Here is a 14,799-nt window from a genome sequence, read left to right on the forward strand (position 1 = left end):
CGTCTCAAGGCTGCAGGGTATGTGCCTACTCCTGACATTGCTGCTTTAGCATCGAAGTTAGAAACTGTTAAGTATGGAGCAACTCTGCTTTCTCAAGCCTTGAAGAATAAGCAAGCTTCAGGAGCAACTTCATCAGAACCAGCTTCAGAAGCTCCAGAAGCAGTTCATCCAGAAGCTCAGTCTTCAGGTAATCCATCTAATGCTCCAACTAATACTCAGATTCCATCTCTACCCTCTTCACCCTCTTCATCATCAACAGAATCAGATGACAAACCCCTTAGCCAACACATAGACAAGCTTCTTAAAACCAAACCTACCAAACTAACAGATTTAGGAACACTTGACTGGGAGCAAACTCAAATAGAATTTTCTAAGAATAGAATTAAACTTTGTGAGAAATTCAATTTGCCTCCTACTCATCCACTCTATCCAGATAATCCTGAACCTGTTAGTGTACAACAACCTCAACCCAACCCAGAACCTACAACAAACTCACCACATAACTCAACCACACAAAAAGCCTCTGAAGTAGCTTCAGATGCAACTACTTCAGAAACTCCCCAACACCAAGAATCCTCAACCCTTCACAACTTAGAAAAACATCTAGGTGGTGAAATGCAACCAACACCCACTAAGGCCTCTAAGACAGTTCCTGAAAAGACTGTTTTGGAAACCCAAACAGAAACCCAAACCATCCCTGAGCAAACTGTTCAGGAGCAAACTGCCTCTGAACAAGTTGCTTCTGACCAAACAGCTCCTGACCATCAAACAATACCCTCTGACCATCAAACAACAGAACAACAACAACCAGACTCACCCACTATAATAGACTTAACCTCTGACCAACCAACCACATCAAATACAACTCAAACTGAACCTTCACCCATCCCTGACCATATCCTAGAGTCTGAGTATATAGAGGAACAGCTGATCAGACTTAGTGATGAGATTCAGGCACTGATTCTTCGCAGAACAGTTCCTGCACCTCCTATTCACTATTATGATCAGTGGATGGATCTTCAGAAGAGCTTTGATGAGTTGCTGGATCAACTCAGAACCAAATGTGTGTCATCTCACTCTGCAATGCTGAAGAAGCTTTTGGATGATATGCATGAAGCAGCTAAGGACAAAGAGCTGAATTATGTACCTCTTCTGGACATCACTCCTTTCTATCCTGAAGAAGAGTATATCACAAGAGCTGCAAGAATTCATGCTGGGCATGTAAGAAGAATGAGGGAAAAGGATGAGCTACTTAAGAAGAAAGATGAACAGATCAAGTATCTCTTAGAACAGCTGTATAAGCAAGCCCAACCTTAGTTGCACACCCAACTCTAGCTTGTTTTTACTTTTGTTCTGTGTAGTCTTATCTTTGTACCTTAACCTTCATTTATAAATATTATCATTGTTTCTGAAATATTATGTTCTATTTTTTTTAACTCTAATGATATTTATTGATTTTAATGTCATATGCTCTGATACTTCTTGCTCTGATACTTATTATGTTTTTATTTGGTTATATGCTCTGCTACTCTGTCTTTTGTTCTTATTCTTTTTGTTGATGACAAAAGTGGGAGTAAATGTATAGTATTTTTAAGGCACTGAGCCCCACTACAACCACTTCTAAATTTCTTTTAAATACTTCTGATTTGATTTTATGAGTATTTTATTGAAATTTAATTAATAAGAATAGAACTTAGGGGGAGCTTACAAACCTCACCTTAAGGATCTATTAGACTCAGGGGGAGCTTACAAACCTCTATCCCAGTGGTCAACTTATTAATTAGATCAACAACAATTGAACATTTTAAATACTATTGTTTGTCATCATCAAAAAGGGGGAGATTGTTGGAACAAAATGTGTTTCACAATGAACCTTATTAAGTTTTGATGATAACAAGGTATTAAAAATTGTCAATTGGTTATTACTAATAATTGTTCAAGTGTACAGGACCAAAGGCTACTCAAGTTATTTCAATAGGTCTTGGAAGAACAATGGAAAGAAAAAGAAATTCTGAGCATCTGAAGAAAACTGCTCCTGAAGCTAAACTGCTCCTGAAGCTAAACTGCTCCTGAAGAGATGACGTCATCAGAAGCAGAAAGTCATCAGAAGCAATATTTTCATCAGAAGCAAAAGTTTTCATCAGAAGCAATATTTTCACCAGAAGCTACATTTGATCCTTTAATCAAACTGAAGATTCAAAGTTGCTGATTCTCAATTCAGTCTTATCAAAGAAGAACGAAGAACTGAAAGGGAGGTATCAACGGATATATGGATAACACTGAGCACTTGTCTCTCATTAATAGAGTTGACAAAGTACAAGTGTACAACCACTACCTCCACTACTCTGTTTTCTGTCTACGCTACAAGACAAAACAACAGCCATGCCTGCAGAATTTGTACAACTCAAGATGGGAATGAATTTGAAGTTTATTCTTCAAAGGACTACACCCAAATCAGGCAAAGGATCACTGGTGGATAATCAAAGGATTTCAAACGACTCTTTAGACGTACTGATTATCTCAACGTCTCTTTCACGCCTCTATATAAAGGAGTGAAGACTTGAAGATAAAACAGAGATATACATAAGTTCAAAAGCGCCAAAACTCTGTCAATTTGATACTAAAAAGCACACTGAATTTCTGCACTGATTTGATACATCTTAGAAATTCATAGTCTAGAGTCTTTTCTGTACTGTATTGTGAACACCACTGATTGTATATCAAGTGTTCAATTCAAACTCAATTCTCTGTATTTTTGTTTGATTAGAAGTCTCTTGCCTGCGTGCTTGAGCATTAGAAGTCTCTTGCTTAGTGCTTGAGCATTGGAAGACTCTTGCGTGTGTGCTTGAGCATAGTTTTGTGAAGTCTCATACTTAGAAAGTATTGAGCAGTTGTAATCTTTGTGATTATAGTGAAATCTCCTTGGAAGTGCAAGGGGGACTGGACTACTTCCGTGTTGTGGAAGGAACCAGGATAACTGCTTGTGTCTTTGTCTTTCTTTTCTCTGCTCTGTTCTTTCCGCTGCATATCTGACTCTGATCATTTCATCAGAAGCAATCAAACTGCTTCTGAAGTTTTATCAGAAGAAGTATTAATTAAGAGAAAAAGAAAACACAATTCAACCCCCCCCTTCTTGTGTTTTTCACCTTCAGCCCTGAGGCGGGTTTGAGGGGCGGCAGCCCAGGGCACCATTTTTTAGGGGCACCAAAATTATTATTTTTACTTAGTAATATATATATATATATATATATATATATATATTTCTTTTTAATTCGCTTTGATTAATTATATTTAAAAAATATTTTTAGATAACTTTGATTAGAAATGAATATTTTGCAACAAAAAATGCAAGAAGAAAAATATTTGAATAATTAAAAGGGCGCAAATTATTGTTTCGCTCAGTGCAACAAAAATCTTAGGGCCGGTCCTGCGACACATACACATATATTAATATAGACACATTTACCTGTTTTTTTAATATATGTGAAATTTGCAAATGGTTTTATAAAAGGGAGGTAGTGTGCATGTGTGTATATTATATTATACTATAAGTATATAGTATAGGATGAAAAACAAAGAGAAAATAAATGGGACAAGTAAGTCTAAAAATTAGATTTATGAAGTATTAATGACGAAGTGTATGGTGGCAGATGCAACATTGAAGAAGTGCAATAAAAGGAGCATTGTTTCAGTTGGGTAGGTCTACCTTTTCATAATGGAATCCTTTCAATAAGTTTCAACTTACTCATTTGAACCCACCCTTCTTCTCTCTTATTATTCCTCACACAAATTTTCCCTTTGTTCAATCCCAAACAAAGCCAAAAATTAAATCGTTCAAACTGCATGCAGCAGCACTTCATCAATAATATCATGCACCATCATCAATACATGAATCAAATGCATATTCAGACAATGATGATTTGATGCTGAAAGTTCAAAAGAGTCTCTGAGCAACACCTTAATTAATTCATCTCACCAACCTTTCCCTTCTTTATCATTAATACTATTACCACAGAAGCCTTGGAACAAGTCATTTTCCATCTTTTTCTTTCATTTTCTTCTTTTGTGTTGGTGTTTTAGCATGGTAATGCACATGAAAATCACATTTTTCTAGTTTATTCTTGTCTTTCTTTCCTTGCATTGAAAGATATGGATATTGTTGGGAGAAAGAGAAGGTGTTTCTGTTCCACTCTACATCTTCTTCTTCTGACTTTCTTCATTGCCATACTTCTACAAAGAGGTACTGTGGCTGAATCATCCAGCATCCAAAACTACACAAGGTATAGACAAATTAGTAGCTTGAGGCTTGAAAGGATTAATAAGCACTTGGAAAAGATTAACAAGCCTCCTGTTCTCACCATTGAGGTAATGTTATTTATTGCCATTAATTAATGTTTCAAATAATGTGTGTTTGTTTGTGTATGTGATAGTGGTTGAGATTTTAATGATCATGCACACAAAATAAAATGTTCTACTTTTCCTTCATTTTTTTTGTTAATAAGGTTTTTTTAATTATCTTTTCTTGGTTGGTATTATTAATTTCAGAGCCCAGATGGAGATCTTATAGATTGTGTCCACAAAAGAAAACAACTAGCTTTGGATCACCCACTTTTAAAGAATCACAAGATCCAGGTACAACTATTGGAAAGTTGACTATTGAATATGATTTGATAATTAATGTAATATTACTAGTTTTTTTTTTTGTGTTTAACATGTCTTTATAAAATGGACTTGTTAAATAAAGAAGGTCAATGTTTATAAACTTTTTAAACTTTATATCTTCTAAATGTATGACTTGATTTTTTTTTTTCAACACAGAAAGTACCAAGTGAAATGCCAAGAGGTATGAAAATGGAGAGAGATGAGAATGTTGATAGTGATAATATTACTAAGACTAATGTGGAAGTGGGAAAAGGAAAAGAGGGGGTAAGAAACAACGCATGGCAAATGTGGCATCGAAATGGGACAAGGTGTCCAAAGGGAACGGTTCCTATGCGGAGGAGTACAGTACATGATGTGTTGAGAGCAAAATCTTTGTATGATTATGGTAAGAAACGAACACAAATTCCACTCTCTCGGAGCAGTGATGCACCTGATGTATTCTCTGGCAATGGTCATGAGGTATGTATATATGTGGTTACCTACAATGATCTTACTATTATTACATGGCTATATACTTTGATGATTTCAATCTAGATACGTGGTTTGGATAATGACTTCAATAGAATGAAAATAATGATATGTGGATTGAATAGTGACTTCTATAGGTTGATGTATAATTAGGAATCCAACTATATAGTCTTGGAAATATAACCATTAGTGTGATATTAGGTGTTTCTAAATTAGTCCTAAACTTTATTTAGAAATGAAGAGAAGAAATGTGGTTTGGAAGGGAAAACCTATGAAAGTTGGTCGGTTAGTTTATAAGGAATACTCCCAATAATATCATTACCAAATAAATGTCAAATAATTGAGTATTGATTCTTACATTTTTTTTCAAAAGAAATAAAGGATTAAATTACTATAAATTTTAGGTCATAACTAATATTTAGTTAATGTCATCAATTTAAAAAAAGTGTGTGATTACTTTACCATGACACTAAAAAAAATGTTTTTGGAGAAACAGAAGATTCAACCTCAACTGTTTGATACACTCATTATATTATTTTACCATATGACATTAAAGATTTAGATATAATGATAACTAAATCATGAATGCAAGGGTTAAAATAGTATAAAATTTGATGCAAAATGTAACTTTCACAGATAGATCTAGCTTGCAAATGATTCTGGTTGATCCTCAATTAAACTTCAAGTTGTTATCTTCCCATTATATTAAAATGTCAACAAGATCAATTTTTCTTTTCATCACTCTATAAAGTTGCAATTCAACTTGACACCGAATCGTTTTAATAAATTTTTAATTTGAGAATTGAATGTAATCAAGATTGCTTTATTTGTACTTCAAGTTATATTATCTTTTCTTACACTCTTAAACTTTGTTAAACATTGTTGTGATTTGACAAATGTTTTTTTAATCATAATAATATTAGTAATTTACTATTTCTGATGGAAGAAGACTTTGCACTAATTATATGTACTCAAATAATTAAAATAAAATTTGTTCGTGTGCAGCATGCGATCGCGTACACAGGATCATCACAAGAGATCTACGGTGCAAAAGCATCAATAAGTGTGTGGGATCCATCAATTGAAGTGATGAACGAGTTCAGTCTCTCTCAAATTTGGGTCCTCTCTGGTTCTTTCGATGGTCCTGATCTTAACAGCATCGAAGCTGGATGGCAGGTACTCCTTCTGACTTCTAGTATTTCAATTTTTTTAATGTAGTTACATTACATAGAATTAAGATTAATTTCCAACTATTTCAGTTGGTTCCTTGAAGCAACATTTCATGTATTAATTAGATTATATGTGATACTTCGGTAACACGGAACATATTATTATATTCAATGTATAGAAACAGAAATATACTAATTTTATTTAATGAAATGGTTTCTAAAGCTTTGATTATTCTATTAGTCAGGTCAGTCCGGAGCTTTATGGTGACAACAGACCCAGATTATTCACGTATTGGACGGTCAGGATTTCTTCTCTTCTGCACGCGTGTCTCTATATTTAAATTGCTAGTTTTAAAAGTAGTTTATTAGAGTGAGAAAAGTAATAGTCTTATTTATTTGACTAAAAAATTAGGCCCACAAAAAGTATTAGACCAAATGCTGCTCTGTTATTGTTCCTGTTAGCCCAAATCATACTTTGATTATCTTTTTTGATGAGGGGGTTTAAATAGAGAAAAGGGCATAGTAAGATCATGATAAAAGTTTCAGCTATTTTTTGTATTGGAAATTGTTAGCAATGTTAATAGTTATGTTAGTTTCTGGAGATGAAACTCGGAACCTCCTCCTTTAAACTCCTTCAACGACCCTTAGTTCACTAACCGAACTATCTATGCAGAATTAATTAGGTTTAAACTATAATTAGCTAAGTTATTCAGATGTAATTAATTTAGTTGTAAATTTTTTGTTCTTTATAAATCTTACATAGTTGTTTATTTGGTGATGCAGAGTGACTCTTATCAAGCAACCGGATGTTACAATCTTCTTTGTGCTGGTTTTATTCAAACAAATAGTAAAATAGCTATTGGAGCTGCCATATCTCCTGTCTCTTCTTATACTGGCAACCAATATGACATTTCAATCCTCATTTGGAAGGTCAATATTTCTTCCACATACAAATTCATTTTTTAACAAAATGGAAAAATAAAATTATTATTTATTAAAACGGCATAGATAGTTTACTTGGGAAATCTGAATATTGAGGTTATAAGATCAAATTTTTACTACAATTTTTGGACACGCGCAGATTCATAAAAACAAAAATGTCTCACTTTTTATCAAAAGAAAAAAAATGCATAAATTAAAGGATAATCTTTTCACATTTATTTGTTGTTGTGAATATGAAATAGGATCCAAGAGTCGGGAATTGGTGGATGAGTTTTGGCGACAACACATTGGTAGGGTATTGGCCAGCAGAGCTATTTACACACTTAGCCGATCACGCCACCATGGTAGAATGGGGTGGCGAGGTGGTGAACTCACGGACCGACGGCCGACACACCTCCACTCAGATGGGTTCCGGCCACTTTGCCGAGGATGGTTTCGGAAAAGCAAGCTACTTTCGGAACCTTGAGATTGTGGACATTGATAACACTCTTAGCTCAGTACAAAGCATCTCAACCTTGGCTGAAAATACAAATTGTTATGATATTCAAAACTCCTATAGCAACGAATGGGGCACATACTTCTATTATGGTGGGCCTGGGAATAATCCTAAGTGTCCATGATTTTTAGTTGACGTACATATAAATTCAATTGGACACGTATAGTTTGGTTTCAAATTTGTCCCACGTCTAAGTAATGTCTTCTAGTTCTTGTTACATTCTTTCCTTGTACGTAATTAAAGAATTATTTGTGCTGTTTCCATCCTTGTTCTGTCCACTTTGGAAGATATTGTGAATTCTGAAACCAAAAACATGATAGGGAATGGCAATTTTGAATATGTTTTATTTCACCGTTATTTTTCTTCTTAAATATATATTTACAACTTACTAGTATCATTCCTTTAAAAAAAAAAAAAAAAAAAATACTAGTATTATGGAGAGTTTATACATTCTTCCAATGGGTAGCAATGTTTGGCAAATTGCAGAAGGCCTCAACTATAGCTGCACGTAATATGCCTAATCCATTACTTGACGTTGTTGCTTTAAACATTGATGAGTGAATTTATCTTCCTCACCCCACCCCGTCCTCATAACTCATAATCCCCTTGAAATTACTAATGTCTGAGTTTCAGAATCCAGACTAGGGATGGGCAGTTACAAACAAACCGATTACAACTGACCAACCAAATCGAAAACAACACACACGGCGCAGGTTTCATTGGGTTAATGGGTGGAATAGGTAGTTCGGTTTGAGCGATTATTTTGAGGCCATCGGTGACCGAAGCGAACCATTATCATATTTTTCTCCTAAGCCCAATTCTCCCATGCCCAAACCCAAAGATGTTTCCTTTTCCACTATAAATTGTAATGCTTCAACTCAAATTGAAGAAAATCTTATTGATGGTCGGTTTAACAAGTGTACTAAATTGTTGTCAAGTAGTAAAATTTATAAAGTTCTTTTCCACATTGATTGTGAAATTATTATGTTACAACTACAAATATGATTAGAATTATGAGATTTGGGGGGTCGGAGTTGGCAATGGTTGTTTTGACATAAATGAAAGAAACTAGAGAAAACAATGATTACGCCGTGTTTGATTTCCCTCTCTTTCAATGCTTGGTAACTGGCTCCAATGTCTACAATTGCCTATATGGTTTCACGACGTTTGAACATAATATAGTTAGGTCAACGAATTGGTTACTACCACGCTTCTCCCGTAACAACCCCCTAATGTCTTAAGCGAGTTTGTACCCCTTTCAATGTTTGAATGAGGGTCAAACTATTGTCACAAAAGCATAAGAGAATACTTCTGAAGTTACCACAGATTGAACAATTATAATTAGTGCAGATGCCAAAGTCACAGTTAATAGTTAGGTAGATTGGATCATTTCAAGAACATTCATAAACGCACGAAAAGTATTAAGAACAAACTATAATTGAACAAAACCAAACAAAAAATTGCATTTAAAGGTAACTTAATAGGTTACATGGTTCAAGCAGTTATAGAGAGGGTCATCTACATGACCTAACCTAGAAAATCAGTTACTTATGTTATCTGAACATAAATAAAAGTATATGTAAAGAAATACATGAATGGGGAACACACTTGGTTGATCGCCTCTGGGATCCCTTTGAATGCTTCTTTAGAGATCATGATCAAGGGCATTGGGGAGTTCATAGCCCGACAAGTGGATCCCTCTCGAAGGTTTAGTGATAATAAAACTACGCGTCTTACTAGGAAACAAAAGCGAAGGAAACAAAGGAGACACTTTTTGTTAAAGATGCTACATGCACTACGATTAATTGCCAAAATCCAAAATGTGGATAGATGGGAAGTTTCATCGCCTTAAGTGTCTAAAGCTTTAGGTTAAATTTTTCCAGTCATTGCTGATAGCATTCCTAACAAAGAAGTTGTCCTCATTAATAAGTCAATCGAGGAAATCCTGCCAATCATAGATGAGGTTGCTAATACAACAGTCAACAGGGTTGGGCGGTCGTGAACCAGAGTCAGGACCAGCGAATGAAGGCGCTCTTCAATTACCAACTTCTCCAAAATAGTTGAGTATGAAAATATGATTGCATCAGATGGCTTTCTAAAGTGAGACGATGGATATTATGGTGATTATCCAAAATACAAGGAATATTTGATACTAGAAATTTTGTTCAATGATGATACTCATAGAATCATGGCAAAGATCGACATTATTGACATAATTCATTCTAAAATACGGGGAGATGATTTACAACCGAAGGGATCGATGTTCATATGCTAATTCAATATGTTGAATGGGCCACCTGGGCCGAGAAGTGCAAAATAGAAGGTATGTTGTTTAAAAAATCCACTCAATACATGCTTAAACATCTTAAGCCTTTGTTCATCAAAAGCTTCTATCAATGGAAAGATGTTTAGTTCGGCCTTTCTTGATAGGGGTTTAGTCATAAATTTTATGATGTTCGCCACTCTTAAATAGTTGGGTAAAAACATGGAAGACTCGGCCCTTACTAATATGAAAATATCTAGCTTCATAGGTGTAGCACCTAACGTGTTGGGAGTTGTAATATTCGATGTGGTGATGGGTCCAAAGAAAGTAAGATTTGCTGTCTTGTCATCGACGACAAGCCTTCATACTATGTCATCCTTGGCAAATATTGGATACACACAAGCGAGTATGTCTCCTATACGATTCACCTGAGACTCATGCTCTGAGTAAGAAACAAAGTAGAAATTATCGAGGATGATAGTAATCCCTTTTCGAAGATAGTAAAAAAAAATTGAAGTTTTCTTCTACTCACCTTATCTGAGCCCTATCAATGTTTCTAAGAAGTGTGAAGAAGGAGCATATGAATCATGTAATCCCACTAATTAAGATTTCCAACTTAAAGCACATGCTGATCTATATCCTTTTGACGAAGTCCTCTATAAATAAGTGTTCTTTGATAATTCCAAAGTATTTTGATCGTTTAATGGTTATAGGACATTCAAACCAGGGGAAACGGAGTTAAGTATCAGACGAGGAGATACAAAGCATACACCTAAGATCCTGACAACTTCGGATGACAACATATGTTGTGAGTCAACTGACTTGTTAGTTTATTTTGCATTCATTTTTTATGGTTGCCTTTTTTTATTAATGAGAGAATTGCTATTTATCTAGAGAGTTTTTATCAATAATTTATCAAGAAAAGGTCTCAACCAATTAAATTTGTTATTTGACGGAAATCAAGGGAGGTAATAGTGTGTAATTAAGGAAAGGTGTTAACAAATACACTCTCTTGAAATTTTCTTGATAAATTTTGTCATTATATCTATCATTTCCCTATTAATAAATGTGTACTTTTGTTTTCGGTATCAATACAAGAGACGGATATTTATTTATGTTTGTAGGATAAGCCGAGAATGTGTTAAATTTTGAAACCATTATATAAAGGCTATCATGTTATCGGCTCGCCTCTGTCACAAGTCATGCAATAAAACTATCGGCTATAACAAATGTCAAGAATGAATATATGGGAAATTAACATTACACAACATAAAAGGAAAATTACATTATTCAGAAGATAACGGGTAGTCACATATCCTATCGTAAGCCAAATAGGGTCATAACGGGCAATTTCCTACTTTACAGCTCAAGGATTACAATGTTCACGCTCACCTACATTAACAGTGTCACATATCATCTCATTTCTCAAGGGTGAACCGATGATACAATGCATGAGCCATTTATTTATACACAAAAAAAAAACTACCATGTTAGTCGTACTCAACAAATAGGTGATTCGACTATTATGCGATGAAGACTCTCCCTAGTTGAGTGAAGAAAAGGTGATGCTAGAGAAGCCGAGTGAGGAGATTGATTCTTTCTCAAGGCCACTAACTCAGAATGTGGCACGTCAAGGCTCAAAACTGAGTCAAAGCATATTGGAACTGACACGACAAACATGCAATCTTTACTCTCAGAACCACTATACTTTTGAGGAATGAGTGAGGAGACATGATCTTTAGTCGAGTTGCGCACCAAGGACATTGTTAATGGTTCATGTCGAGGAGAGGAAATTGAAGTCGAACGTGGGGTGTCATGATCCCACTAACAAGGGATCTATCACGCAACACCCACAATATTAGCTGAATGAGAGGTTTAATCATTGTAGGTCACGTCGTTTAGCTAGTAGGAAATAGTTACATTATAAACACTTTGTTTATACATTATAATTATCATATACAATCATTTAAATAAGCTTATTTCACACTTTTTTATCCTTTTATATTTCTGCTTTTATTTATGCAAAACTGAGGGACATAGTTACTCATTCAACATCAATCGCTTTCAAAAAAGGAAATCGTAATTGAGAAAAGCCAACCGACCTCGGCTAATTTCAACTTTCATCAAAAGAACATAAGTACATGAAAACACAACTAGATGCCATACACACGAGCATGAATATTAAGCTTAACTCACCTTATTAATACTCTAATTCCAATTCCATTTTACACTGTCGATTTGACAACCAAAATTTTCAGACATCGCTTATATATGTTGCATAATTTATCACATATGACACATGTACACTTGTTTTATCACAATTTCAATCACCAAATTATGTTTAGAGGAATGATATTTTGACATCCAATTTTAAATAACTTTGGATGACAACTTTTTTCCTCTATTCTTATTGGACAATAACAATAGAGAGAGAGAGAGAGAGAGAGAAAAAGGAAGAGAGAGAATAAAAGTACAATGTGAGTATGAGAGAGAGAGTTGTCACCAAAGTTGTTAAAAATGGTTGTCAAAATATCATTCCTCATGTTTAACATAAGAAAGGCACTACATTCTAGTTCCTATGACCAAGAACTGAGCGGTCACCACGCTTGTTTCTTCCATGATTCCTTCATGCTCAATTATAAATGGACCATGTCTACGAATATATACAAATTATCAAGCTATATACTAGTTGATTACATGAACAACCCAAAATCATTTGTGGCACCTAAAATCAATCTAAACATTGAGAGAGGGAGAGTGTGTGAATAGATGTGATAAGTTAATGGTGTGATAAGAAGAGAGATATAGATAAAATAAGATGTTGAAATTTTAAAAGTGTCTCGATAAAAGTCTTCAATTAATTATGATCATAGGAGTGAATAGTGATGATATCACACTGGAGGTGCACTTGTTGCCACCGGTGTATCGTGTCCGATGGCAGAGGGAGACACACTCGTGGCAGGCTCAATCCTACCCATCATAAACCCTAATTTCCTAATAGATTCGTCATCTTCCTCATCATGATACGCATAAGCAAACCCACCATGTCTAGTCAAGTCCATCCCCGCAGTCTCATCATCCCTCGATATCCTTAACAATTTCATCTTATTCAGCCCATAAAATAACGGCACCATTGTGACCGTAACCCACCCACAAATAACCAACACCTCAACCACCTGCGCTGCAAACAACCTCCCACCACCACCCATCAACAATCCATACGGCCTCCCAACTCCATAAATCTCATCAACATACTCCCCCTTTGCAAACAATCCCGTAAACAACACCCCCCATGCGCCACACCCTCCGTGTAATTGCGCAGCCTCTAATGGATCATCATACTTCACCTTAATCGCCAATTTATTAAGCCCAATCAAAACCCACGCAGCAACAAACCCACACACAATCGCGGCCCATGGTTCCACAACAGAACAACCCGCAGTTATAGCAGCAAAACCGCCAAGTAAACCGTTACACACGTCAGTCACATTCCAGTGTCCAACTAATAACCGTTTACTAAACAAAGTTGTTAAAGCTGCAGTGCATCCAGCCAATGTCGTTGTGACACCTGTTCTTCCAATAGCACTCCATTGACCATAATAATTCCTTTTGTTACTCATATTTCCATAGCTTTTTACAATTGTTAAAAATGAACCGGGGTTGAACCCGTACCAACCGAACCATAATAAAAAAGAACCCAACACCACCAACGACGCGCTATGTCCTTTTAATGCAACAGACCGGCCCGTCCGGTCGAACCTCCCTATTCTAGGACCTTCTATAAATGCTCCCCATAACCCTGCTATACCACCCACCATGTGAACCACACCTGAACCGGCAAAGTCGATTACACCAGACCCAAATAAAACATCACCGTCGGTTCGTGTTGGGCTGGCCCAACCATCAGCGGACCAAACCCAATGCGAAACGATGGGATAAACAAAACCGGTTAAGAAAGAAGAATATATGAGATAGGCGACAAATTGAGTTCTCTCTGCAATGGAGCCGCTGGTGATACCGGCAGCAGCGATGGCGAAGGCCCACTGGTAGAGGAAGAAGCTGTAGTCACCGGAAGGTGAAGGATAATCCCTTAGACCGAAAAAGTGGCGGCCAATGAAGCCGTTGGAGGGTGCTCCAAAGGCGAAAGCAAAGCCGAAGAGATAGTAGGAGAGGCCACCGGCTGCAGCGTCAAGGACATTGGTGAGCATGATGTTCATAGTGTTTTTGGCTCGAACGGAGCCAGCGCAGAGCATAGCGAAACCAAGCTGCATGGCAAAGACTAAATAAGCTGAGAAGAGAAGGTAGGTGTTGTCTATTGCATAAGTGGTGTCGCTGAGTTTATTTGAGATGGTGTTGAATTGGGTGCATAGGTAGTCAGCTACAGCGGTAGCGTTTGCAGCGGTGGTGAGGAGTGGAGCGAAGTCTGTGGCTGAGCAAGATAGAGAAGCCATATCTGTTGTACAGTGAGTGTAGAAATGGACACAAGTGATGAGTATAATGTAATATTTAAAGTGAATATTGAACAGATATGGAGTAGAAGCTAGCTATTCTATACCATCCATTTTATAATAATAGAGTAGGATCACACTGATGGTTTAAAGTTTTTATCTCTTTATAGCCTTAACTATATTTTGTGGTTATTTTTGTTTTGTTTTTTTGTGCCTATTTTTAGTGGTTTTCATGCCAACAGAAAGAATATAATTAAATTTTGGAATGAATCATCAATGATCGATAGTACTTTTGGGGTTAGAACTTGTTCTGTCCTCCTCATTACTTATCATTTCCTCATTTCTGTGTCC

At 36.0% G+C, this 14,799-nt stretch overlaps 2 protein-coding genes across 2 annotated transcripts; one reads left to right on the forward strand and one right to left on the reverse strand.

Annotated features, from left to right (window-relative positions):
• The first annotated feature begins 3,575 nt into the window (after positions 1–3,575).
• On the forward strand, positions 3,576–8,088 carry LOC11420825 (uncharacterized). Its single transcript, XM_003590872.4, has 7 exons — positions 3,576–4,365; positions 4,546–4,632; positions 4,819–5,121; positions 6,136–6,306; positions 6,545–6,598; positions 7,083–7,229; positions 7,484–8,088. Exons 1-7 carry the CDS (start codon positions 4,150–4,152, stop codon positions 7,859–7,861), a joined length of 1,356 nt encoding a protein of 451 aa, XP_003590920.1. The 5' UTR covers positions 3,576–4,149; the 3' UTR covers positions 7,862–8,088.
• Positions 8,089–12,508: 4,420 nt separating this feature from the next.
• Positions 12,509–14,518, reverse strand: LOC11431735 (ammonium transporter 1 member 2). Its single transcript, XM_003590875.4, has one exon. It carries the CDS (start codon positions 14,449–14,451, stop codon positions 12,892–12,894), a length of 1,560 nt encoding a protein of 519 aa, XP_003590923.2. The 5' UTR covers positions 14,452–14,518; the 3' UTR covers positions 12,509–12,891.
• Between the last annotated feature and the right edge of the window lie 281 nt (positions 14,519–14,799).

This window comes from Medicago truncatula, chromosome 1, assembly GCF_003473485.1.
Source record: "Medicago truncatula cultivar Jemalong A17 chromosome 1, MtrunA17r5.0-ANR, whole genome shotgun sequence".
In the NCBI taxonomy this organism is placed as follows: Eukaryota; Viridiplantae; Streptophyta; class Magnoliopsida; order Fabales; family Fabaceae; genus Medicago; species Medicago truncatula.